Source organism: Heloderma suspectum, chromosome 12 (genome assembly GCF_057233095.1).
Source record: "Heloderma suspectum isolate Gila_16-S chromosome 12, 16-S_ref, whole genome shotgun sequence".
In the NCBI taxonomy this organism is placed as follows: Eukaryota; Metazoa; Chordata; class Lepidosauria; order Squamata; family Helodermatidae; genus Heloderma; species Heloderma suspectum.
This window is the reverse complement of record NC_139469.1, coordinates 33,007,177-33,034,189: the sequence shown is the minus strand read 5'-3', so window position 1 is coordinate 33,034,189 and position 27,013 is coordinate 33,007,177. Positions and strand designations below refer to the sequence as shown.

At 47.2% G+C, this 27,013-nt stretch overlaps 1 protein-coding gene across 9 annotated transcripts; it reads right to left on the bottom strand.

Moving 5' to 3' along the window:
- Nucleotides 1-34: 34 nt before the first annotated feature.
- Nucleotides 35-27,013, bottom strand: LOC146336775 (hydroxyacylglutathione hydrolase, mitochondrial). Of its 9 annotated transcripts, none has more exons than XM_084818956.1 (10): nt 26,834-27,012; nt 19,340-19,424; nt 10,164-10,345; nt 9,067-9,131; nt 7,951-8,068; nt 5,641-5,749; nt 3,934-4,037; nt 2,652-2,753; nt 1,552-1,631; nt 35-344 (listed from the first exon to the last, which is right to left on the bottom strand). In XM_084818956.1, exons 3-10 carry the CDS (start codon nt 10,266-10,268, stop codon nt 245-247), a joined length of 783 nt encoding a protein of 260 aa, XP_084675082.1. In that variant the 5' UTR covers nt 10,269-10,345; nt 19,340-19,424; nt 26,834-27,012; the 3' UTR covers nt 35-244. The 9 variants fall into 9 exon arrangements, with proteins under 9 accessions (XP_084675082.1, XP_084675080.1, XP_084675083.1 ...); XM_084818954.1 differs by lacking the exons at nt 19,340-19,424; nt 26,834-27,012 and adding exons at nt 25,220-25,562; nt 25,729-26,825; XM_084818957.1 differs by lacking the exon at nt 26,834-27,012 and adding an exon at nt 19,649-19,665.

The following is a 27,013-nucleotide window of genomic DNA, read 5'->3' as shown; positions in this document are numbered from 1 at the left end:
ACAACCTAGTTGAAATTCAGGGATACAAGAATAATTAGATATTAACATCTTTTAAATAGCATGTAGAACATCTCCAATAAGAGCATAGAAAGTGCTTTGTTGGTTTGTTTTTCCTTTTAAGAGAAAATAAAAAATAAAATTCCTTAACATGAATATTTTAACAAAAAAGAGCAATGAAACTTCAGTTTCCTTAACTAAATCAGGTACAGAAAAAGAAAAGCAGCACAGCGTCTGGGATGAGATTTTACTCTTTCGGCACTTTGAAGTTGTCTTTTTCTTTCCGGATGGCTCCCATTGTCCGGATGGGGTCAGTTTCCCTGACATGTTGCTGCACGGTAGTCTCCCTGCCAAGGAGGGGGTGGGGACAGTTAATTGGTTCACTGAACATGGGGCACCTATGTCAACACTATATGCATCTTAAAGGATCCTCCCTCCCCCCCCTCACACACACACACACACACACACACACACACATGCGACCATGGTGTGCCACAAGCAGAGAACAAGTGCACAGAGGAAAGCTAGATCCACCACACACATTCTGAATTTACGGAATTAACTATCACAAATGTTGAAAAAACAGCAGGTGCTTTCAGGAAAAGTGTTTATCGTGCAATCACCCTGCCCGATTCATGGAATTTTGGAATTTACGGGGGATCCAGATGATGTCGTCTTCCACGTGTAACCCTGTTTTCTCACTGCTTCTTTCATCTTTTTTCTTTCCATAAAAAGATACGTTAAGGAGGAAGAGACAGAATAGCTACACAAGGCCTTTCGCTCAGTGGCACTAGGAGCTGTCTCTCTACAAGGACGCTACCTGTCGTTCAGATGGCTTTAAGAAGGGATTTATGAAGGGACAGGCTGATTAACCCTGACAGCTGTGGGGAGCTGCCACGTTCAGAAGCATTTCAGATGCTGAGGACAGGCAAGGGAAAGCTGTTGCTCTCATGTTCTGTTTGTGGGCTTCCGGGAGTCATCTGCTTGGCTGCTGTTGAAGACAAGATGCTGGACTCTTTGATCAAAGTGGCTCTTGGATCGGAGTTAGAAAGGCTCTTCCTTCTGTTAACATGGTGCTTACAAAAGGAACAGCTCAGGCCGAGTGAAGGTGGGTTCACCAGTGTTTAGTCACAGAACGTGGATCCCTGAAATATGTGAGGCAGAGAGAAAGAGTGCCTTTGAGCATGCATGGAATGCCTTCCCTCATCACTAAGTGAGTCCACAAATAAGATGAGGGCTGAAGGCTTCCAGGGCAGAGAGGTTGACTTCTGAACATGTTTGCATGAATCTTGAAACCTTCTTAATTTCTAAGAACTGCTCTGTACAGCTGTTTGAAAATATGTCTTTCAACATATATGCTTAGTTATAAATGTTGCTATTAATAATTTTCAAAACCAAACGAAAAGCAAACATGGTTATTAAATGTGGGGCTCAAGCAATCAAGGAGCATTCTTTCTTTCACATCATGAACACTTATCCATCATGAAAACACCTTCTCTCAAGCACCTAATGCACAACCTCAGTTCATCTGCCATCCTGGAATACACAAGTTACCTCACTCTCATGAATGGGTTGTATGTGAACTCTTCACCAATGGTTGATGGGATGGTTGGCTCGCCACCATCATATTTTGCCTAGGGAAACAAAACAAAAACGTGTAAAAGTCCTTTTGATACTGAAAACAACCAGAACCCATCGGAGATATGACAGCCCCCTTTCCTTGAATGCTCACTTTCCATTAAAAAAAAAAAGCAAAGCATGTCTATTGCCCCTTTACTTAGGGAGAAAAAAGGAAAAGTGGACAGGCAGGATTTTACCCAAACTGCACCTGCTCTCAAATTCCGGTGTTCTGGCCAATAAGAGCAAGGGGGCACTAAAGTCATTTGTTACATATTGACCTTGTTCGCATGACACGACAGCCCACCATAGCTTAATTTAGATGGGGGGGCTGTCGTGGCTTGCCGGGCACCTGTGGGTGCCGTTTCTGCTTGTCAAGTTGTCTGAACCCAGGCAGCATGGCTTGCTGGAGGGTTAAACAACCCTCAAATAACCTTACAACAGCCCATGGGTTGTTTGAGGGATGTTTAACCCTCCAACAAGCTATGGTGCCCAGGTTCAGATGACATAACAAGCTGTGGCCGGGTAGTGTTTATGGAAATTGTGCCCCCACATGCGCCACATTGAAGACAGAGTGGCTTATTGCGATCATGCAAACTGGCCCATTAAGTTTCTGCTGTTTTACACTGACTTAGGACAGGGGTAGGCAATGCAACCCCCTCTGGGTTTTGGACTACAACTCCCATCAGCCCCAGCCAACATGGCAAATAGTCTTGGCTTATGGGCATTGTAGTCCAAGATATCTGGAGGGCACCAGGTCACCTATCCCTGACTAAGGAGGAGGCTGCTACCCCCACAGTAGCCAATAGCACCCCCCCACCACAAGAGATTAGTGCCAGCACACGGGGAACCACTTTCCTGTTGAGAGACGCGTCCCTTCGGCAGTCATCCGTTGGGGGCTGCATGCCAGCAGTGGACGGGACCACCCCTTCTCTCTCTCTCTGCCACTCCCCTCTTTCTCTTTTCCTCCCCACCCAGTGGGCTGCTGAGAGAGGGACAGATCACTTTTGCGAGAAGTCTGATCAACCCTGTCTTGCCTTTGCCCATGAGAGCTTTCGTTGGATCGCACTATTACTGGGTTCCACGTGCCGGGCAAACTTTAAATTGTTGATGGTGTATTCATGACCACAGTAGACTTTCTATGAAGAAAATAAGCAGAGGAAGAGAGTTATAATCTGCCAAAGTCACAACATAACTGTTTAAAGCCTAATTCTGAAGTTTTAGGCAGACTATAATGCTGAAGGTAGTGCGCATCTCATGGTCCAAGAGGCTGACCCGCAAACCACTCCACTCCCCAAGGATTAGTTCCTCGTTCCCTTACATCAGCTAAGGCAGCGCTATTCTGGATGCCAACCATTAGGGTGGATATATTGATGTTCACAGCACAGGCAGCTGGATCATTTTGCACCTCTGAGATGAGCTACACTACTCTTACTGCAAATCTGGGAGCTGTCCAGGAGGGAGACAAGATCCCTGGGTGCTCAGGGAAGGGCCTTCTCAGTGGTGGTGTTGTAATTATGGAACAACCTCTCCAGGGAGGCCCATCAAGTGATGTCTTTGTAATCCTTTTATTGCCAGGAGGCAAATAAATAAATATCCTAGGCCTTTAATCTTTAACTTGTACTATTTTAGTTGGGTGTAGTGGGTTCTTTTTAACACATTTTAAGATACTACTTACTACATCTTACATTTTGAGCTTAAGAAAATGTGGTTGAAGAAATTTGATAAAATAAGCAGCCAATAAGTTTTTGGAGCTGTCTGGAGCCATGGCTGCTGCAGATTCCTGACTTGAATCACAAAATGCTAACAGATTAAAAAGTGGAAGGAAGTCTTGCGTCTTCTGAGCACATACACCCTCCCTGCCACCCTGGTGTGAGGTAACAGTCCCCTCTCCTTTGCATTCATCATAAAGGCTAGACCAGGGTTATACAGAGTGTAGCCAAATACAACAAAAAGTGCTAAAATGACAAGAAAGTTGAAAGGGGTCCATTCATGCCCCCTGCCCATATTCTAATGTAGAAAGGTGTTTTAGCTATTCATCGGAAAAGATTATTTGCTTTCTCATTTCACAGTTTGGAATTGGCTAACTTATGCAAGAGAACAAAAGCTGGGAAAGATGACTAGATACGCTGGCTTCATAGCAGCTTAACCACTGTGGCTTCCCTCAAAAAGTCCTGAGAAGTGTAGATGGCCAAGGGTGCAGGTTAGAGATCCCTAGGCCCCCTCACAGAACAACAGCTCCCAGGAGACAGAATGACAGCTGAAACTGCCTTGAGCTGTCTTTCGTACAAACCCTCCCAGAGCACATTGGTGTGGTACCGTTTCAGGAGGGAGACGCCCCAAGACCTCAATCAGGGCTCTATACATTTCCTCGGGGGTTCCTTCGAAGAACTTTCCGCAGCCAGCCACAAACAGCGTGTCTCCTGGAGGGCAGGGGGAGGAGAAAGAAAATACCCTGTTGGAACTGGCTAGAGTCCACACTAGGACAGGCTGGCCACCGAGGACAGCAGCAAGCCTGTGTTGTGTATAGCATCTGACACAATGCTGGAACTAAAGAATAGTTGAACAGCGGCACAATTGTACCCAAGGACTGACGACTGGCCCTACTTCTTTATTTAGCATGTGCAGTGTGCAAGGTGATGTATGGAGTTCCACATGCACCTAAAGATTGGAAGAGATTAGAGATTAAGAAAAAGAGTGTAGAGGAGTGCAAGGTAGAGGATCATGCGGCCATGGAACTGCAAGGGGGGCAAAACTATGGTGGTTCAGGAGGATGGCTTTGTCTGGAGGCCATGAGTCTTGGAGGAATGACTTCAGAGAAGAGGGAAATCAGCTTAATTAACCGAACAGGAAAGGCTGTTCCAGGAACAGGTGCACCATGGTGAAAGGTGACAGGTAACAGGTGAGCCACGAGACAAAGGGAACAAGAAGAGATGCTAAGGGGAAACAAGGAGATACAGCCAGGGCAGAGATACAAGAAACTTTAATACTGATGATTAGGAACACCGGAAGCTGCCTTACACAGAGTCAGAACCTTGGTCCATAGAACCCAGTATTGTCAGCACTGACTGGCAGCAATTGCTCTCCAGGGTTTCAGGCAGGGATTTTTCCTACCCTAGCTGGAGACACTGGGGACTGAACCTGGGATCTTCCTCATGCAAAGCAGATGCTCTACCACTGAGCCATGGCCACTCCCCATTAGAAGCTTGCAGGTGATGAAGAGTCAGCATAATGACTTAAGGAGGGATGGCTAAGCCGACAACATCATCAGATCTCTTTGGCAAAGGGATATGAATAATGCTGAACTAGTCAGTTGGTATATTGATCAGGCTGAATGTATTTGTATTAAATCAATATGTTTGTGCAGAATGTTGGCTCCTGGTAATGCAAGTTTTGGAAAGTTTTTTCTAGTCCCCAACAGCCAGGGGGGAAAAAATGGTCTGGTCTGGTGGAGAATAGGGCTTTATCTCCACTTGAAGCTTTGAAGAAGGGTGTGTGTGTGTGTGTGAGAGAGAGACAAAGAGACAGACAGACAGACAGACAGACAGACAGACAGAGATTTGCAAAATAAAGGAATCCTTGGTACGGAGTACTCAAGCTTAGGAGGTCATATGGACATAGATTAGTTTAGGGTGGCATTTGCATGACTGGTACACAAGAAAAGAGACTATGAAATTTGGCAGTGTTCTAAGACTTGCAATACTCTTTACTGTTGGAAAGAATTCTCTTGAGAAAGCTAGATGAAAGTCCACTAAGAAGGTCATGAAGCAAACTAGCCAATCACATATTTCGGCTGATACCAAACCAGCTGAACATGTTTGGTGAAACCCAGAGAGCAGAGAGAGAACAACCCTACCCTATGAGGATGCACTGAAGTAAATCTCTGCGATCTTTTGCATCGCAACCACCCCACATTCCACATGCTGCTTATGTCAGAGCAAGAGCGATGAGTCCAAGTGGAATACCCAGGAGGGCGCGGTTGGAGGGCTGCAGCCCAGGTGTGCACAGCCCCACTCAAAATCTCACCTGTGAACACAGCAGGGGGCTCCGAGCTATTTGGCTTTGTCACAAAATAGCAGATGTGCCCAGAGGTATGGCAAGGGGTAGAGAGGCATTTCACGTTGAGGGAGCCGACCTAGGAAAGGGAGAAAAGCTCCAGTCACTGGTAAGGAAGTTATCACAGTAAAGCAGGATTGAACTCTAGGTGCGGTATTTCTCAGCACAGCACGGCCAATCTCAGCTTGAAGCACCCACAGCGGTGGGCAGAAATGAAGTGAGAAATATCATCCTGGAAGCTGATGCAACCCCACTACTCTGGTCTACCGTAGCCTTATTGAACAATTAAGGTGGTGATCTCCTGCACTGGACTACTCTTCACTGACAGAGGAGTATGCAGACTATCTCGTTGCACAGAACTCTTCATCAGGCAGGATGGAAAGGTGGTCTTATTCTCAGATAGAAGAAGAGCAACGTTGCTCACTCCAGCACTTTTAGGAATTCACTGTATGGACCCAGCTGTGGGAATATACTTGGATTATCTATGGCCTTCCTCCCAAAGGCTTTGGGGTGTGACTATATATGAAAAGTAGCTCGTTACAAAAGTAGTCAATTAAAATCTGTTTTAAAATGCAACAGTTCTAAAGCTGCAGTCCTTTACTACTCTGAAGAGAAACAGATCTTGCAACACTATTCGGGAGTGGGTAGGTGGGTGGGGGGAGGAGATTTCCTTGGTGGTGGGACAAACTATCAGAATGTTTTTCTGTACGCCACAGCTGTTCTAGCCAGGTGCATAGAAAAACCAAGACGACAATATACAAACGTGCTATAGAGGATAAAGTTTATTTTTAGAAAATAGCAAGACGTGTTTCAAACCTCACAGTTCTTTTTCAAGGGTACTACTGATAGTACAAAAATAAAAACATGCAAACACAATGGAGATGGAGTAAATGCTCCCACTGCCTTTATATACAACAAAATCAGCAACTGTATGCAACACAGCACAAAATATTATTCTTAAATAATAAATACCACATGTCCACATTGTCCTAACCTGGCACAGGCATGAAATCATCAGGAAGGTGCTCACAGCTGACCACAGCCATGGCAGACAAGCCACAATTAGTATTCCAATTAGGCACTTAGTACCCTAAGCCACAGGAGGCAATCTCTTCATTATGGTTTGCAACTAGAGGCCGATCTAGGCGCAACGGTAACCGCGTGACTGGCCCCTTCTCACTTGCTTTTTCTTTACTAAATAGCAGTGTGATCTGGATCAGGATCAGGCCATGTGGGGCGGAGGTGGGGAGCCTCAAGCCCTTTGCACCTGTAGCAAAGCCAAGCTGCTATTCCATGAAGAAAAACAAGAGCCAATCTTGTGGTTAACTTCATGTCTAATACGGCCTTCAATCTCCACCTGCCAAAAACATTTTCACTTGTAGCCACAGTGTATATAGCTGACCGTACGCATCCATTCTGCCCGATGAAGAATTCTGTGCAACTCTAAAGGCTGCCTTCACCAACATGATCAAGGAAGGTACTGCTCTGCCTATGCTATTCAGCTGCCTGTGGGTCAGTTAACAGGGCAGCCTCTTAATGAGAACGTTCCCATAGAGGATCTCTTCTCTGCTTCTCCCAGAGGCTGAAGTAATCGACCACTGGGCAACTAGCAGAATTTGCCCAGTGGTCGGCTTGTCTTCTAGGAGAAGTCAGGACTGTAGATGGTTGCAGCAGATTCCACACCTTTGCTTGGACAAGAGAGCATGAGAAGCCTGCGCTGGCCTCTGCACACATAAGGCCTCGTCAAGAGTTAACACGTGAACAGACTCTGCGTCTTTCTATTTGACTGTGCGCATTTATTTGCAGCAAAATGATTTATGGACAGAAAAGATGAAACCAGCGCGGTGAAAATTCTGGGAACTCAGGGAAGCTTTTACCAATTTTGCCGCATCACATAGTTCCCACGCGAGGCACCAGCGCTTACCAATGTCACCATTCGTCTTCTAATAGACCCATGTGCAGGATTGCCCTGTTCAGGGCAGACGCTTTCCCCCTCTCTTTTCCCTGTGGCAGCTCCATCTTTGCGGTAGCAGGTCTGACAAAGTGGCCGTTTTGAGCTGCACCACAAATCCCTTCAGTGTGCATTATGCAGTCATGTGCAAAAGCCTGCAGTTTCAAACCAGATGGGCCCATGCTCCACAAGCAGAGAGCTGCCACATGCAAGGGGGTGGGGGTGGGGAAGCCCAATGCCATGTGCAGGGCACTCATGCGCCTCAATGCTTCAATGGAACGCATGTTTCAGAGGGTGGTTGGGCGAACATGTTTTCCCCCTTTTTTTACCTGAAATGACATAAGATGAGAGACTTTCTGGGTGAGGGCTCCAACCCTGCTATCTCCCCCGTACACTTGTAACCCCGGCTCCATCTTTACAAGTTTCTCATTGCCACCAGCATGGTCCCTAGAAGGTCAAAATGTCAGACTTTGGAGGCTATGAAAATACACAAGATGCATTCTCTTACAAGCAAACCTGCCATTAAATCCTAGCTTCTTTAAAACTTAAGATATTACGAGCATTACTTTTCTTCGAATGCAGCTTATATGGCCTTACCCTGTAGTCTGCTGCGTGAGGCAAAAAGCGAATAGGATCCGAATAGAAAGGGCTCTTGCACCAGTGTGACATCTGGCTGTCACAGATCAACTTCCTGCTATGTAGTCCATGGCATGAGCCACATATACAGCATAGGTGCAGTGCAGAACAGTGATTTCAGAGCAAAAAGCTCGTGAGGACTCACAGAAAGGAAAGGGGTAGGGAAATAAAAAGTGTCTAGACAATTTGACCCAAGAGGAAAATCCATTCTTGATCACAAAAATATGGTGATCGGTCAGACCCTGAGAGTATGCAAAACCCAGCCAAAGACCCCATGTATACCACAAGTTTGGTTTCTAAACAAGTCCAAACTGTTTCAATTGCCACAGCTTTCTGCAAAGCATATTGGGAACTGTTAACTAGAGAGGAGGCTTTTTTTTTCCCTTAGGGTGCAATCCTATGCATGTTTAGACAGAGAAAAGGCCTACAACTCCCAACATTCCACAGCCAGCATGGCTGGCTGGGGAATGCTGGGAATTGTAGGCCTTTTTCTCTGTCTAAACATGCATAGGATTGTGCCCTTAGAAGATCCTTTCACTATGGGGAACTAACATTCCTAGGCATCTTTGGATGGGAAATTGAGTTGAACAGGAAGGAAGCTGAACCTTGCAGTGCAGGCACATCGTGAAGCATCCCCAAAGAGAACATTTATACCACTTGACATCTGTCTCTGGTTGGAGTAAGCCATGGCACAGCAGAGGAAGGGGGAATGCTTCTCTTGATCCCATAACGTGAACCTGAACATCATGTACGTACCCCAGGCACAAAGCCTTTTGTTTATTTAAACCATATAAATAAAAAAGGGTTACCAGTGGTGATGTGTAGTAAGGACAGTGGTCAATTTCACTCGATGCTTTCTGACTGCATCCACAACCTGTAGACATAGTGAGAAAAGGAAAGTATTGACCTCCATGCAAAATCTGCTTTAGTCTCAATTAAGTTACTCCATTCCAATCTACAACTGCCTGGGAGGAGAGGTCAATAAGTAAAACTCCTCAACAGGACTGGCCAAACTGCACAATAGACCCAAGCAGTCATTTGGGACAGGAAATACTTTAAGGGACGCCGAGGAGGTGGTGATCAATCCAAGAGGCGCACCCCAGGATTTCTTGCAACACTGCAAAGATCCTGAGGCACACCTCTCAAATTGTGCGCTATGCCTTTGGAAGTGCTTGTTACCTCTGAGTAGGTAAGCTTGCCAAAACATGTACTGGAATACAGGACAAGTTGACAACTAGTTCATATGGCAATATTAACTCAACTGTGCAGGTGATAAGAACAAATTAAAAGAAAAGGTTTCCAACATATGGAAACCTTAGCCTCAATACAACGTAACATAGGAGGTGAATGCAGACGTAGTGCTGAAATTCAACCCGTTTCCTTGAATTCTAAACTTTCAAATTCTAAATACTTTCTCCTCCCCCCACCCCAACAACAAAAACTGTATTTGAAACTCAATTTTGAATTAAAAATAATATGTATTTCCCATATAAATTTATTCATTTGGGAGCAACATTTCTAGTCTGTAACTTAAAAGTACACCTGCTTGTTCATATCTTTTTGACTAAGGCCCCTCCAAACTTGTGCCAAATTCCAAGTTTCTTATCCATCCACCAGAAGTAAAAAGAAATAAAAGTCATGGATTTAATTTTGAATCCAGATGTTCCAATATTCTCAAATAGCAAATTCAAGATCTCTAAACATGAATCTGATAAATGAAACAGCATTCTTTGCACATGTCAGCCCACCGGCACAGGAAGAAACTGCTCAGAGAGCTTTGGCTATTGGGAGGTACAGAAATGTAATTGATTAAGAAAGAAAGAAAGAAAGAAAGAAAGAAAGAAAGAAAGAAAGAAAGAGGAAGGCAGGCAGGCAGGCAGGCAGGCAGGCATCCAGGAAGAGGTACCTTCTGGGGCTGCACGGGGTCAATTATAGCAGCCTCCTTGGTTTCCTCATCAATGAGGAGGTACATATAGTTGTCCGTGAGGGCTGGAAGGAGCTCCACCTTCATGTCGGCCTGCAGGACTACTTTAGATGGTCGCCTCTCAAACTCTGTATGGAGGAAGCTGGCTCGAAGTTGTGGAAAACCTTCAGAAGACAAACAACAACAATGAGAACTTTTAGCCAGGGTGAGACAACAGGTTCAGCACTGAGGGCCAAACTGGGAAGACATCCGCAATGCTTTGGCCTAGGTCTCTGCCAGAATGTTTGTATGACCCAATGGGGAGCAGTTTAGCTAGTGGAGAAGAGAATTTTGGGAATGAACGACAGTTGAACGGTCAAAAGAGAGGCAAGAAGGCCCATATCGTGAGGAAAGGAAGCCACTTTTGGGAGAAAGGATAAACCGATGGTCCTCACAACTGTTACTGAAAGTTAATTCACACAAGCGGGTTTTTATTTCACACATATATGTATTCCGTCCTTCCTTCAAGGAGCTCAGGGTGCTGTACATGGTTTTATTTTCCCTGTCATATTTTCATCACAACAACCCTGTGAGGTAGCTTAGGCCAAGAGATGGTGATCCCAAGTCACTCAGTGAGCTTTATAGCAGAGCAGAGATTTAAGCCTCACTGTCCTCAGTCCAAGTCCAACACCACAGCACACTGACTCCCACCTTTTTGAGGGGGACAAGAAAGGGCACATGCACAACACAAACAAACTGATTTAAGTGTCATCACCTCCGCTCAGAAGCATTGCTAGCTTATCAATTTGGAATCCTCATACGAGAAAAGCCCTCAACCTCTCTAATTTCAGAAACAATTCTGTCAAACAGGGAGGAGAGGAAACAGTGGGGAAAAACATCTGTGACATTTTTCTATGGAAATTTTTCCTTTTCTAAAAATATGTGGTTTCCCATAATTAGTAACATAATAGGCATGGAACAGTAAAGCCAATTTGGGGGAGTCCTGGCTTACTGTGAATGAGTTTTCTGCTGTTCGGCTCTTCCCCCTAGTGTAAACCACTAAATAAAATGGAAATGATTTGTGTAGCGCTGTGTCAGCAGAACTGAAGATCCTGGCTTGTAAAGATCCTTCACAAGCCAGGATTGTAACCCAGGGCTTGTTCTTGGTTTACAGATCCCGGTTTGTGAAGTTCAGCTGACATGTTAAACAAAACTATTTCTGGTTTGTTTAGCATCTCAAGCTAAAGGGAGGAGCCAAGTGGGAGAGAACAGGCTGTGTACCTAGAGATGTAAAATGTCTGGAAACTTTGAAGCCATGGAAAGACAATGTCCTCCCTGCTGGAAAAAAAGGAAATTTGGGGGAAACTGAAATATATGTAATATTTACTTCCTCATTAAATCTAAACTTATTTTACTGCTTTAACAACATAAAATACATCATTTATAACTTTGTTAATAAATAAAATGGTATTATTTGGGATATTTATGAAATTTTAAAAGCAATTTCATTTAGTTAAATATTTTTAGTCCTTACATCTCAACAGCATGTAAGAGAAGTGCATGCTATTGAACTATCATGTCTTAAAATACAAGCAATAAAATAAAATTTACAAGTAAAGCTTCGAATGTATTTGAATGTAATATTTAAATCTCAGAATGCTTCACTAATTTTTTGCCTCTGATCAAATGTTTCAAGTTCAGATACTTTCAGCTATTGGGGAAGAAATGGAGATATTCATATCACACATAAAATTAGCACGATGTACTGTTTTAAGGTTTTGTTCACTAAATGCAAAAGCTAAATAAGCGTGCTAAATCCAATCCCAATCTATATAGGGAAAAGTTCCAGAACGTTTTCAAATTCCAATGGTCTCAGGAATCCCATGATCGCAAGAGAGGCACAGTCCCCATTTGAGCCTGCTCCTGCAACCCTTTCCTCTTTCCCTCACAGCAGCCGCTTCACCTCAAGACAGTAGCTAAGTTCGAATGACTACCCCACAGGCGTTGAGAGGGAGAACGGGGTCACACTCGCAGACACATGGAGGAGTCCTCTATGCCTATCAACAACCATGGAGGAACTCTACACACCAACGTTGGTATGCATGTGAGCAGGGTTTGCTGAGCATGCAGACCCTGGTGCCTTTCTCGTTTGAACATCTGTCTCAGAGGGGCATGGCTGCCATGTTCCTTGGTGTCGTCTCTCTCCTCTGGCAGCAGTGAGCCCAGGCCAACCCTCAGGCCAACCCTTACTTTGTGGGAAACAGCCCACAAAATCTGCCAAGACCAATTGAGAAGGAAGTCCAGGGAAAGCGACACACGGCATCCCCGACCTTGGCCGACCTGCACTTAAGTGGGGGGAAAACCTCTCCAACCATGCTGTGGTGATTCCACATGTACAATCTGTACATAGTAAAGGCTTGTATCTATGTATGGTGGCGGGTATGTATCTGGAATGATTGACAGGTGAGTGTGAGGCGGGGCTTGGCAGAGTGAGGGCAAGAGTGAGAGTTTGGCGAGTGGAAGAAAGGGGGAGTGGCTGAGTGAGAATGGGACGCATTGTGATTGGAGGAGAGCTAGTGCATAAAAGGTGGAGTGGTTGCGTCTGCGAGAGAGATCAGTCTGGGAGGAGGATAGATTGGGAACAGCTGGATAAGTCCGGGATTAGATCGGGAGATAAAAGTGAGAACATCTAGTGAGATAGTCTGTGGGTTAGAGAGTGTGTGTCAGATAGCATGAGAGAAAGTGTGAAGGGTTTTGAATACAGAACTAAAAGCAAGAGTTATACCGTGCAGTTTATAGTGCCGCCTTATTTTAATCATCATCACTGATATCCTTTCCTCATCCCAACCCAGTTCCTATCAACCTTCTTTGTTTTCCGTTTTAAAAGGCAGTTTCCCTTTAATTTATTAAGAAGGGTTTCGTGGAATAACCCCCACGTGCCGGCTGCTTGGGCTGTGCTACCAAAAAGGAAGAAAGCAGCTCTAGAAGGGTTCTTGGTGGCAGCAATTGAGAGAGTTGGAAACAAAGCCCTATGAAGAGAGACTGAAAGAACTGGGCATGTTTAGCCTTGAGAAGACTGAGATAGGATGGCGCTCTTCAAGTCCTTGGAAGGTTGTCACAGGGAGGAAGGCCCGGATCTCTTCTCGATCATCCCGGAGTGCAGGACACGGAATAATGGGCTCAAGTTACAGGAAGCCGGATTCTGGCTGAACATCAGGAAAAACTCCCGGACTGTTAGAGCAATACGACAATGGAAACCATTCCCTAGGGAGGCGATGGGCTCTCCCACACTGGAGGTGTTTAAGACGAGGCTGGACAGCCATCTGTCAGGGATGCTCTGACTTGGATTCCTGCACTGAGCAGGGGGTTGGACTCGATGGCCTTGTAGGCCCCTTCCAACCCTACTATCCTATGATTCTATGAGAGGTGAAGCATCACAATACACCAACGGAGGGTTGTGGGTGAGCCTAAAGGTGGCAATGTGAGGAGAGGCACTGACCAAAGCACCTGGCCTGGTGACTAGGAAAGGCAGACCCGGTGGGGAGGAGTTCTGTAGTCATCCAGGGGCATGTGGAAAAGAAGGATTTGGGGGAGAACCTCGCCAGTGCAGGAGCATAGGTACTGGTTAGAAGAAGGGAGGGAGAGAGACGCCTCCCCCCTTCGGGTAAAGGGAACCCCACAAGTGGTGGCTAGAAGTGGGACTGTGAGGTGGTCAAAAAGGCCTCAGGGTCCTACACCTGCCCTCATTTTTCACCCAGACTCTTGCTTGAAACTCGCCAGCCACTGCCCTGCTACCTCCCCAAGAACAGGCGGCACTCAAATTAGGCCTGAATTCTCACAGGTTTGCACACCTGGCAAGATAGCTGCGCAGGGAAACCATAGTTCTGTGAGGTGAACTTGGGGTCTCTCTCACATAGAAATATCAGTGCTGCACCAAACTACAATTCCCACTGTTCTTTGGGGGATGCCATGACAGTTAAAATAGTATAAAGCAGACATTTATCAATGAAACTGTGCCCCAATAGGACACATTCCAGAACATTCCACTTATTCCCAGCATCCCCATTCACTTTGTAACTTCATGACAGCGATACAAGAGGAAATTCACTGAGTGAATGTATCTTATGAATGTGCCCCCATGGGGTGACAACTAGGTCAGGCAATTCTCTAGCCTTCCCCCTGCCAGATGACATCTCCTGCAAGTGTATTCATAAGTAAGTGTGTGATCCTGCCCTTATTCTGGAATTGTCACCTTTGAGGGGAATCAATATTTGGCTCAATCATTAAAATATATTCATCCATGCACATGAAAGGTGAAACACGTTATTTACGACTCATTTTTGACAGGCAAAATACAAAACCTTCTCTTATAATCTGGACTTAGATGGGCTTATGTTTTTCTTTTTGCATTTTCAAACTTGCCCCCTGCAAGTCTGAGGGACAGAAACTTGATGTGCAAGTTTATATTTAGATTTAAACTAAGGTTGGCACAAGCCCAGGGGCTTGAAGCCTAGTGCAGTAGTGAACACATGCCCAGCATGTGTTCCAGTCTGTACATTACTATTATAATTTTGCATGGGGTGGAGTGGTGGTGGTGGGGGGGGAGAGTAGGCATCTTTTAATGATTCGGACACTTCTTAGAAATTAAACTTCCAGCCTTGTGACTCAGACTCCACATTAGGCATAATTAGAAAAGGAATTGAGAATAAAACTGCCAATATAATACTGCCCCTATACAAAACTATAGGGCGACACCAGAATACTGTGTACAGTTATGGTAACCACACCTAAAAAAGGATATTGTAGAGCTGGAAAAAGTGCAGAAAAGGGCAACTAAAATGATCAAGGGGCTGGAACATCTCCCCTATGAGAGAAGGTTTCAACAGCTGGGATTGTTTAGCTTAGAAAAAAGGAGGGCATGAGGAGACATGATAGAGGTGTACAAAATTATGCATGGTGTGGAGAACGTGGATTGGGAGACACTTTTCTCCCTCTCTCATCATACTAGAACCCAATGGGGTCACCCCATGAAGCTGATTGGTGAGATATTCAGGACAGATAAGAGGAAGGACTTTGTCACACAGCACATAGTCAAACTATGGAATTCCACAAGATGTGTGATGGCCACCAATTCGGATGGCTTTAAAAGGGGGTTAGATAAATACCTGGAGGAGAAAGCTATCAACGGCTACTAGTCCTGATGGCTATGTGCTACCTCCAGTATCAGAGGAAGTAAGCCTACGTACACCAGCTACTGGGGATGATGGACAGGAGGGTGCTGTTGCACTCATGTCTTGCTTGTGGGTTTCCCATGGGCAACTGGTTGGCCACTCTGTGAACAGAATGCTGGGCTAGATGGACCCTTGGTCTGGTCCAGCAGGGCTCTTCTCATGTTCTTAAGTAATGTTAGGTTTTAATGCTTAAGTGTGTTTAAAAAAATATACTTAAGTATCTATAAAAAAGAGGCACAAGCAAAGCCCCTTATTCCCAGCATTCCGTCCAATGGCAGCCCCAAATATACCCCATTGGTTTGCCCCATATAAGAGAGAGGTTGCCATTTCTCCTAGGGAGAAATCTGAAGGGCAAAAAAACCTTGCCACCGCATCTCTGATCCTGGATATCATAGCCTTTATTGACCGTGCTCCTATCAGGCTCTGTGCATGTGCTTGCTCCATTCAATGTCTGTGCACAGTGGAACAGTCCTCACTACATGCAAGCCTTCCCTCCATGGTTCAGTGGTAAAGCGCATGCATAACATGAAGAACAGCCTTTCCCAACCTGGTGCCTTCCAGATGTGCTGGACTACAACTCCCATAATTTGGGAGGGCACCAGGTTGGGGAAGGCTGATGTTCAACCCCCGGCACCCCCAGTGAAGCAGACTGCAGGTAGCAGAGATGGGAATGATCTCCGACCAAAATCCTGCAGAACGCCTCTTGTCTGAGAAGAACGCTCTGGGCTGGATGGATCCATGTTCTGCTGACAGAAGGGCAGAAAGGAGAAAACCTTGGAAATGTCATGATGCAGTACAAAAGGAGATTTTGTGTTATGTGTGACCAAGCACTGAACATCTTTTCTTTATCTATCTGCTGGTCTGAAACACTGTTCTAACTTCCTCAAAATGGGAAAGAAACACAGGCCAGAGCAGTTCCCTGTCAGATGACTAGCTCACATATACACAAAATTCCTCATAGATGTGGCCTAAGCAAGAGAGAAAGCTCAGACAGAACATTTAGCTAACCACATCTCTAAATCAGCAGAAGTACGTCTTGTGGAATCTTTTGAAGGTGTAACTACAAATGCAGCAAGAATCTTCTGTTTTTTCAGAAGAAGACTAGCATAGCTACCCCACTGGAATTTATGTTGCTGGTATGCGTATCAGTTCCTAGAAATGCAGCATCACATTTGTCATAAGAATGACATGCTGATCGACTTAAGTTACAGTCACTTTCTGATCGATTGATGCAGCTGTCAAATATTTATGCAAAGGGTCTCTTTTCGAATGAGTGGCAAGCCTGGGATTAGGAGAGCCATCAAAACCTTTTGATCAATCGATCCAAAAGATCACAGGGGACTTGCTGAACGTTGAAGAAGGGTACAATTATGTACTACTCATGCAAGTGAGCCAAGCTGCACATTGCAAGGGAAGGTAAAGGCACTCCGCCGAAACATGAGCAATCCACTCCCTCTCTCTCTGCCGCTGCCCCCACCATGACAAGAGACATCACAAATCCCTCCTGTTCCTTTTTAATACTGGTTATTCCAGTGACTGACAAGCTTTGCACCTCTCTGCCCCATGCATCTTTCTTCACCTGTTTAGCAATTCTGCTGCTAAACAGCAGGGGTAGAACCATGTGGAAGGGAGGGAGTCAGCAGCGGACAACAACCACAAGAGAAAAGAGCGAGGGAAGGATCCAGAATTTTAAGGACAAGTCCATTCAATTCGCATTGACTACCTATAATCTAAACCAAGCCACTTAAAGTGAAGGCTCCTTTGTTCAGCCAGGCCTTCTCATGGCCAGCGTCATCTCGCACTATGCAATTTAATCCAAAATATGCTGAATTGTCTCCGAGTCCCCTCTCTGCTGACGGAGGTTTTTCTCTCTCTCTTTCTCTCTAAGCAGAAGAACCTGTTTCTCTTCCAAGATGTGCAAGTCTTCTCCCCGAGGGTTGTTTCTCCTGTTGTGATCCAGCCTTCCTGCCTCACATGGCAAGATATAATGGGAGTTGTAGTCTAACACATCTGGAGAGCACCAGGTTGGGGAAGGCTATTCCACAGAAGGGAACTCCCCCCCCACACTCCATCCCCCCGCCCGATGCTTTTACAATGGAAATGTAAAATGTGGGAAAACCAAGAGAGAACGGTCAAGTCCTACATGGAGAATCTATCAAAGAGCTGCTCATACATCCTCAATCATCCTTATAGACTGCCATGTACGGCAGGTTGGCATTATTTTCCCCAAATTACATATTTGGGTCTGTGGCAGAGGGAACAGTGGCTCACCTACAGCTTCTGAATGGGTTTGTGGCTGAGGCAATTATGGAGACCCAGAAGTTCCCAGTTCACACTCTTCGCCACTACACAGCACCAGATCTTAGATCTTTCATACCAAACACTGATGATCCCATGGGTAGAGATGACTGGCTCTTAGAAGTCTTCAGCCCTGACTTCTGACATGGATTTGCTCCCCATCTGTATAATGCAGCAATGGGGAATCTCCAGTCTGTAGGCCGGATGTGGCCCTCCAGCCCCCACGCCCCCAATGGCCTGCCAAGTCTCAGCTATGGCCTCTCCTCCTCCCATAAGCCCCATCCTTTGGGAAGTCAAGAGCAGCAAGGAAGAGGGAGCTCGCTGAATTTCTGGGCTGCAATTTCTTCTGGGTGAGAAACCTTCCTCACAGCATCACAAAAACATTGCAGTCTAGACATGTGCTGCGCAATGAAGAAAGCAGGCCCCTTTCCACCACACAGCACAAAAGCCGTGTGTGTGTGAGAGTGTGTGTGTGTGTGTGTGTGTGTGAGAGAGAGAGAGAGAGAGAGAGAGAGAGAGAGAGAGGCAGGCAGGCAGGCAGGCAGGCAGGCAGGCAGGCAGGCAGGCAGTGGAGTGTGCATGAAAGAGAATGCTGTGTGTATATGTGTGAACTGGCTTCAGACAAGCATATCGGGGCTGCATGCCAGCACTTTGGGCTGTAGTCATGCCCACTGCTGGCACATGGCTGCCCACATGCTTGTCTGGTGTTAATTTGGCCCATGGGCCAAGAAAGATTCCTGACCCCTAGTATGATGAGAGAGTAACCTACCCTTTGAGGCTGTTGCGAGTATGTACACAAGAACGACTTGCAAAATTAGAAACGTGATATTAATCAAAAACATCCCCCAAGGATTTTAGCACGTACCTATGCCAAACAGCCACTCTGGGCCAGGCCAGGTTTCTTTCCTGACTCAGCTGCACCACAGTCAGGGTGAACTGGTCATTTGAACTGTCCTTTCAAAGCCTGAACGGCAAACTGCAGGCAGCCACAGAACTTAATACAGATTACCTGGCAGACGGCAAAATAACTGTAAGTCATTAACCACTCAATCTGCTGACCACAAGCATTTCAGAATCTGAGCACGTGCACACACATAAACAGACTGCCACAGGCATGGTAGTTGTGGGAACCGGCCCAATGGACACAGCTATACACCCTTCCAGTCATCTCTTTCGTCATGGAATACACAGCAGCTGTGAACCAAACACTGCCGTATGGGGACATAAAACTGCAGGTGCGATTTCCCCTTTGGTCAAATCAAAACGTGCTTGTGTTTGCAGTTAGAGAGTTTATTCCAAAGTATGCCTGGATATCAACTGATCACAGGAAGCTGCCTTATACTGAGTCAGAGCACTGTTCCATCCATCACAGTGCCGCCCACACTGACTGGCAGCCGCTCTCTGGGGTTTCAGGCAGGATTCTTTCCGAGCCCTACCTGGAGATGACAAGGACCACACCTGAGACCTTCTGCATGCAACGCAGGTGCTCTACCACTGAGCTACAGCCCCTCCAAATAAATGTATGCCAGAATCAGGGAGCAAAGTACATTTCCTTGAGTCAAGAGGGGTGCGCTGAAACTCATGTTTCAGGGGCCTCAAAGCAGCATCAAGTCAACTCAAATCTTTACAAGCCCAGCTGATGACACCTACCTATGCTGGGTCATTACTGGTCCAATTTACAGAGGTTTCCATGCCTTGTCATCATTTGGAGGTGAATCTTACCCCGCACAGCCTCCTGTGGGAGAGGGGAATATTTACAAACCTGCCATAAAGCACAAGCGACCCAGTGCAGCAACAAATGACCCCTCCGCTCTTCCTGTGACCTGCAAGACTCCGGGTCTTTGAGCCATGCAGCCAGCCAGCCCTGTCTTCAGATATGGGAAGGCTGTTTCAACATCAATAAGTAATCTCCACAATTCAGCTGTGCAGGGTGGCTCAGCCAGCCTGATCTCCACCCACCTGCTTGGCTGTCAGGGAACGGCAGGAGCCGCGTTGTCAGCAAGTCTGGTTTACCACAAGGGTGTTCCACAGGGCGGGGCGGGGGAGGTTCCCGATTTCCTCGGGGTGCCTCCCACGAAACCAGTTCTGCTCTAGAGGCACGAGCCCAGGAGCTGGGTGGGGCGGTTCAGCCCTTAAGACAGTCAGTCACACAGCTGGCAAGCAAGAATTCACAGGGCCTTCAAAACAAGGCAGCTGTTAAAAGTGAAAGTCTCCACAGATAAAGACGTAAAAACATCACTGGTTGTTTTGGGTTCCTTTGCAGGGCCTGCCCTCCCACGAGGTGGCCTCAAGCCCATGCCTCAGGCGGCAGAGCGGGAGGAGCGGTGGATTTTGTGCTCCCCGCTCTGCCTACCAACAGGGTTCCCCACAGGGTGCTCTCCCTGCTGGCTGTTCTCCCACACTGCAGTATTCAGCAGAGCAGGAGAGCAGGCTCTCCAAGCAGCACCGGCCCTCTGGCTCATCCCGAGGGCCGGCAGGCTCTCTGGAGAGCCATACCGGCTGGAAAAGACAGCGGGGGCAGCTCTTCAGAGAGCCGCCACCTGAATCTCCTGGGATGCCCCTCCCATAATGCCTAGCTCTGAGGAGGGACCCCCTCAGAGCCAGGCAGCAGGGCCTGGCTGGGTTCTCAGAGAGACCACTGGCTGTTTTTTCTGGCTGATGTGGCTCTTCAGAGAACCTGCCCACCCTGCAGGCAAGCCAGACGGCAGCCAGTGACACAGGGTAAGGGGGGGGGGAGGGCGGATGTGTAACCTCGGCAGGCAGGGAGTGGGGGTAACGTGCAACACAGGCGGGTGATGGGCAGGAGGTGGGGTGGGACAATAGGAAATGCAGACGTGGGGTGGGGAGGACACACAGCAGCCTTGTGCTGTCCTGCCTCAGGGCAGCTTGCACCAGCCCTGTTTCCTTTAAGTGTACAGGAGCCCAGGGGGCTGTGGGTGAATGGGAAGGTGAGGAGGATGAAAAATTACAATTACGATATTTAAACTGAGGTTCCTTTTGAAAGAAAAAAAATATATAGTAACAACAACCTCAGTTTCCCAAACTCATCTTGCACATTCTTATTTCACAATTACAGTCAGGGCCAGAAAAATTGGAACAAGGATAACTGTTTCGGCAGTTGGCCTCTGCACACCACCACACTGAAGTTGAAAGGAAACATACCCAGGTGGGAGCGAAGTCAGGACTTTCAGCTGTAATTCAAGGGGTTTGACAAGAGTGGGGCACAAACTATTCAGGAAGGACAGCTGGTGGCATACACACGCCCCCATCATTGGTGGCTCATAAGTAATGGAACGAATGGCTGACAAGCAGCTGCATGGCCAGGTGTGGCCTGTTTCCTGGGTGCCCCATGACCAGTCAAGCAGATAAAAAGCCTGGAGGTGGTTCTGAGTGTTACATTTGCATTTGGTATCTGTTCACTGGAACTCCCAACATGAGGTCCAAAGAGGTGTCCATGCGAGTGAAGGAGGCCATCATTAGGCTGAGGAAACAAGATGAGCGCATTGGAGAGATAGCAAAAACAGTGGGAGTGGCCAATTCAACAGTTTGGAACATCCTGAAAAAGAAGAAATTAACTGGCAAGCTCAGCAACAGCAGAAGGCCTGGAAGACCATGGAAGATAACTCAAGTGGATGACCGCAGAATTCTGCTCATGGTGAAGAGGAACCCTTTCACAACATCTAGCCAGGTCAAGAACGCTCTTGCGGAGGTAGGCATGTCATTGTCAACATCTACAGTCAAGAGACGGCTTTATGAATGTAAATACAGAGGCTTCACAACAAGGTGCAAACCACTGGTAACGCTCAAGAACAGACAGGCCAGATTAGCCTTTGCCAGCAAACACCTATAAAAGCCTGCCCAGTTCTGGAATAAGATTCTTTGGACTGATGAAACCAAGATTAACTTGTACCAGAATGATGGGAAGAGAAAAGTATGGAGAAGGAAAGGAACAGCTCATGATCCAAAGCATACCACATCATCTGTCAAACATGGTAGAGGCAGTGTTATGGCATGGGCATGTATGGCTGTCAATGGAACCGGGTCACTGGTGTTTATTGATGACCCGCCTGCTGATCAAAGCAGCAGAATGAATTCTGAAGCGTATGGGGCTATACTTTCTGCTCAGATTCAGCCGAATGCTGCCCAACTGATAGGACGCCGCTTCATATTGCAGATGGATAATGACCCAAAACAAACAGCAAAAGCTACACAAGAGCTTCTCAAGACAAAGAAGTGGGATGTTCTTCAATGGCCAAGTCAGTCACCTGATCTCACCCAAGAGAGCATGCTTTTCACTTCCTGAAGACAAGACTGAAGGCAGAAAGACCCACAAACAAGCAGCAGCTGAAGGCAGCTGCAGTAAAGGCCTGGCAAAGCATCTCGAGGGAGGAAACTCAGCATTTGGTCATGTCCATGGGTTCCAGACTTCAAGCAGTCACTGACTGCAAAGGATTTTCATCCAGGTATTAAAGGCGATCCTTAAGTTTGAAACGATGTTGGTTTGTTCCATTACTTATGAGCCACCAACGATGGGTGTGTGTATGCCACTGGCTGTCCTTCCTGAATGGTTAGTGCCCCACTTTTGTCAAACCCCTTGAATTACAGCTGAAAGTCCTGACTTCCATCTGGGTGTGTTTCCTTTCAACTTCAATGTGGTGGTGTGCTGAGGCCAACTGCCAAAACAGTTATCCTTGTTCCAATATTTCTGGCTTTGACTGTACATTCCCTCTAATTACAATTGTTACCTATATATACCATAGATCAAAAGAACCAAGAATGGGAATTCACTGGTGTCAAAGAGAAGTAGCTTCATCCAAGGAGAATCATAGGGTTGGAAGGGGTCTCCAAGACCATCAAGTCCAACCCCCTGCTCAATGGAGGAAGCCTGATTCCCAGGAAACTGTAATTCATCATTTAGAAAATGTCTAGAAGCTTTCTAAGCAGTGTAGAGAGATCTGGGGGCAATCCTATACAAGCTTACCTGGTAGTAAGCCTCATTGGACTCAATGGGACTCAATTCTGAGTAGACATGTATAGGATTGCACGATAAGAAACCCTGCCTATGAGACAAAGGAGAAGGGGGATCCAGAGGGAACAGGAAATCAAGCAAATTCAGGTACCAGTTCTTAGTTACATCAGCTGCAGTGGTCACTGATGAGACAGTTCTCGGAAACAAGGAGCCAAATGGCAGCTGAACTAATGAAGTGGACTTTGCTGCTTCTCCTCTTCCTCAAACACAGCTAGAGAGAAAATGTTTACTCCTTTTTCTACTGCTTTGCACAAATCCTCATGAGCACCCCTCCTCAGCCTGGCCTGAACAAAATGGAAGGACCACTTCTGACAATTTCTAAGGGTGCAGTCCTATGCTTGTATAGACAGAGGAGCGTCCTACAACTCCCAGCATTCCCCAGCCAGCATAGCATTCCACAGCATTCCTCTGTCTAAACATGCATAGGATTGCACCCTAAATGACCAAAGAAGCAAGCTACAACACAACAGCAAGATCCGCAAAACTAAGTCAAGATGATCAGAATGTGGGGGTCAAAACAGACACTTCTTTCTCTCTAAATATGCAAATAATTGCACCCTTAATCTGCTTTGAATCCCAAAGCTCAGTCCTAGGATATGTGAAGTAATAATAAAACAACATTGGGACATGCAATGTCTATTTTTATAATAATAAAAGAGGATGTTTGTCTGTCTGCCATCACCACAGTGCCAAGACTATGTAACCTAGACATCTAAAACTTGCCATGCATACTAAGGGGACCCCAGGCGTGTGCACCACAGGGTTGCTTTGTTTTTAAAATACATTTAAGGGTATAATCCTAGGCAGATAGGCGGCTGCCTCCGAAGTCGGAGGCAACCGCCTATCCAATGCAGGGCAGGAGAAGCAGAGAGGGGATCGTTCCCTCTGTGCCTCTCCTGCCCCTGCATTTTCGGCTAGACAGCCGATTGCGACTGTCTAGCTGTGGGAGGACGGAGCGGGGGAGGAGACTGCTGTACGACACATTGGATGTGCCATACAGGCATTTCTGCCCGCCCCAGAATGCCCCACTTCAGCCGCTACATGTGGGGAGGTTGGTTCTCCAGGAACCGACCTCGGCGTGTGGGCTCTGAGGTCAGTTCCCAGAAAACCAGATATCCTATGGCCGTCTAGCCTCTGTCTAGCAGCCATAGGATTGCTCCCTAACAAATGTTAATTAATTTAAATCTGTCCATGTATTTAAAGCCTGCAGTACCACCATCAGTCACTAGGTAGCAGGGTTCCCTTACCCACGCATAGCTTTGCAGCCAATAGTTGGAAGCCAGGAGAGACTAGCCCGACAGACAGAGTTACACCCTGCCATAGGGCAAGCCTCCCAGGGCCATGGAGTGGGCAGACCCCTTCCTCAGGGGCACGCCATGGGAGGGGCTATGCCTAGGTGTTTCAGTGGGGATGGCTTCACTCAGAATGTGTCCAACTGGCTATGTGCTACCTCCAGTACCAGAGGCAGTGAGCCTATGGACATCAGTTGCTGGGGAACGTGGGCAGGAGGTGCTGTTGTGCTCATGCCCTGCTTGTGGGTTCCCGGTCGACAGCTGGTTGGCCACTGTATGAACAGAACGCTGGACTGGATGGACCCTTGGTCTGATCCAGCAGGGCTCTTACGTCCTTACGTTCTTCTCTCTGACAGCTGCGCAATTTGCTTCAAGGTTTTGTTGTATCAAATTAAAGGCTATTTCAACCCATGCGAAGCTGGTCCGTTCCCTAGTTTAGTATATAAGGTGGCTTCTAGAGTATCACACAGAAAGTAGTTTGACGTGAGCTGGACAGTCCACAGTTGTTGACTGACTCCATATACAGTTCCACAGACTGATAGGGTCAGGAGGTCAATCCGCATTTAAAAATGAAGCTGGCTGCCCTAAAAAACACGTAACAGCTCGTACCCAATTGGGTGAAAAAGAAATAGACCCTTCCCTTCTAGTTTCATAATCCCAAACTAGTTTCCATCTGAAAGGGAAACTACATGCCACAAGTAACTAGTGCTACTCAGCTGAAATCAGTCAGCCTCTCTTTTGAACCCGGATCTTCAAATACTCGTGGGCCTTGAACTTTGTTGTCGAAAGCCATTTTAGTACATTGCGTTTTCAAAAGCCTTCTTTACACAGAACATGCATACACATCTTGTCACACTTTGCCCCATTTAACCAATAGTCAACCTCTCTGTCACAGCTTTGCTGCTCCTGCCTCACACCTCCCAGTTGTATCATGTATTACTCAATCCATGTGTTACAGCAATAGCGCATTCGGTACATTCCATATTCCCAAATGTATGGGAATAAAACAGATGGTTGGCTGATTTTGTTTAGTATTTGATAGCACACAATGCAATAGCATGCAGTATTTGGCAGCATTTGATAGCATGTAAACTGATACATGTCCTCTCTTAAAACGCTTTTTAGTATTTGACAGATGACAGCTTCTGAGATTTCATATTTGATGCTTGCTCACACAGCCAAGTGATAGCAGCAATCTAAAACACTTACATTTTGTGGTAAAATGTTACAGTCAAAATGTGAATTCAGACTTTGATTCTGAGGTGCAAGACTAGAAAATTTGTCCAATTCCTAATATTTGTGGGTATTCATTGCAGCTCAAGCTAAAAGGCATGTTCAGTGAGGCTTAGCAATGTGTTAATTCCTTGCCAGCTACGAGTTCTGGGAAGTGAAAAAGGCACCTCATGCCTCATCTTGTCGCCTCACGGTGGATAACTGAAGCAGTCAAAGCGTGTGCATATGTGGGGGAAGATCTGGCCTATGGGCCATCAGTTCCTGTCCCCCAGCATCGACTGGTTGTTCAGTCTCATTTCATATTCGCTATATGGAAACACTGAGAGAGAAGTAGAAAGACAGAGGAAAAGGAGGAGAAAGAGAAACAATGAGACGATGCCAGCAACAGGCTTTGGAGGGCCCGTGGGCAAGACACCCTCGGAGGGCCCCCTTCCTTCAATAAGTCTCCCCTCTTGGCCCCATTGTCACCAGCTGCTCCTGCTCACCCTCCTCTTTCTCATCGTTGCTACCTCTTGCTTGCTTGTTAGGCAGAGAGCTAGCGAGCAGATAGGCAGTGGCATCTCGGCTGGCCCGGAGTGAGAGGCTGGTGAAGAAGCGTACTGCAGTGGTGAAGAGGAGGGGCAAGTCCAGGGGGCTCTTGTTAGTGGGCCCCTGTGGGGGGGGGGTCCTTGGCAGGTGCCCCACCATGCCAGCCTTTGATGCTGGCCCTGGAATGAGACTACGTCTACAGTACTCTGTATATTTATACTGGTTCTGTATTAGTCAGGCTATCCTGCTGCACCCCAAGGAATCCTGGGAATTGTAGTCTGTTCCAGAGACTAAAGATTCTCCGCTAGAAATCTGTAGCCAGCTACCCCACAGAAGCCAATTCCCAGAACAGCTATAAACCAGAATGTCTAACACACCCTTCCCCAACCTGGCGCTGTCCAGACGTGAACTCCAACTCCCATCATCCCCAACCAGCGCGTGCTGGCCGAGGATGATGGGGGCTGAGTCCCACACGTCTGGAGGGCACCAGGTTGGGGAAGTGTGACTAAGGGCACATACCTGGGCAGCAAGAAGTCCTACAACGCCCGGTATTCCCCAGCTAGCGCGGCTGGGAGCTGCAGGACTCTTCTTGCTGTCTACACACGCATAGGATTGCGTCTTGAATATGTCCTGAGAAAGACGGGGGCAGGGAGGGGACCCAGACAGAAAGGGGCACTAACAATTGCAACGTTTCCCCCCCGCCCCGAGGGAGGGTGCGTGCTTCTGTCGAGGGTGAAGACCCCCGGCCTTCGCATAAAGACTAAGTTTGACCCAGCCGGGTTTAAGGCACGCGACTTAACAGGGCTACCAGCCCACTCGATTAGGCACGGAAGGGAAGGAAGGAGAGCAGTCGGGCAGGCTTGCTTGCCCCAGGCAACCCCGGGTCCTCCTGCGGAGGAGACGTCCAGCCAAGGAGCTTCGGCAGGAACATCACCCAAAGCTGGGAGGGAGGGAGCGGGGAGCTTCGACCAGCCGCCACCATCACGCCCGCGCCACTCAGTCCCCCCGCTGCGTCGGTCGTGGCGGGAGGCGGCCCCTTCCTTCTGCAGCGGCTCCACTTACCCGCTCGAAGCCCCGCGAAGAGCCAAGCAGCGCCGAGCCTCCCTCCTCCCCCGCAGACCATGGTCCGAGGCGGAGGCTGCCGCCGAGCGCCCCCTCCTTCCACGAGCGCCGGCCCGGCGATCCGCTTGGTGCAGACGCCTCCCAGCCCCTTTCCCTTTCCTCCCTGACCTGCCTCCGACA

Excerpts from the sequence above, each read along its gene's own strand:
- LOC146336775 (XM_084818950.1), bottom strand. The coding sequence starts at position 19,539 with ATGGCTCAAAGACCCGGAGTCTTGCAGGTCACAGGAAGAGCGGAGGGG. Across the intron at positions 4,038-5,640 it reads GCCCCCTGCTGTGTTCACAG|GAGACACGCTGTTTGTGGCT; the intron begins GTGAGATTTTGA and ends CCTGCCCTCCAG. Across the intron at positions 1,632-2,651 it reads GAAAGCTCTCATGGGCAAAG|GCAAAATATGATGGTGGCGA; the intron begins GCAAGACAGGGT and ends TTGTTTCCCTAG.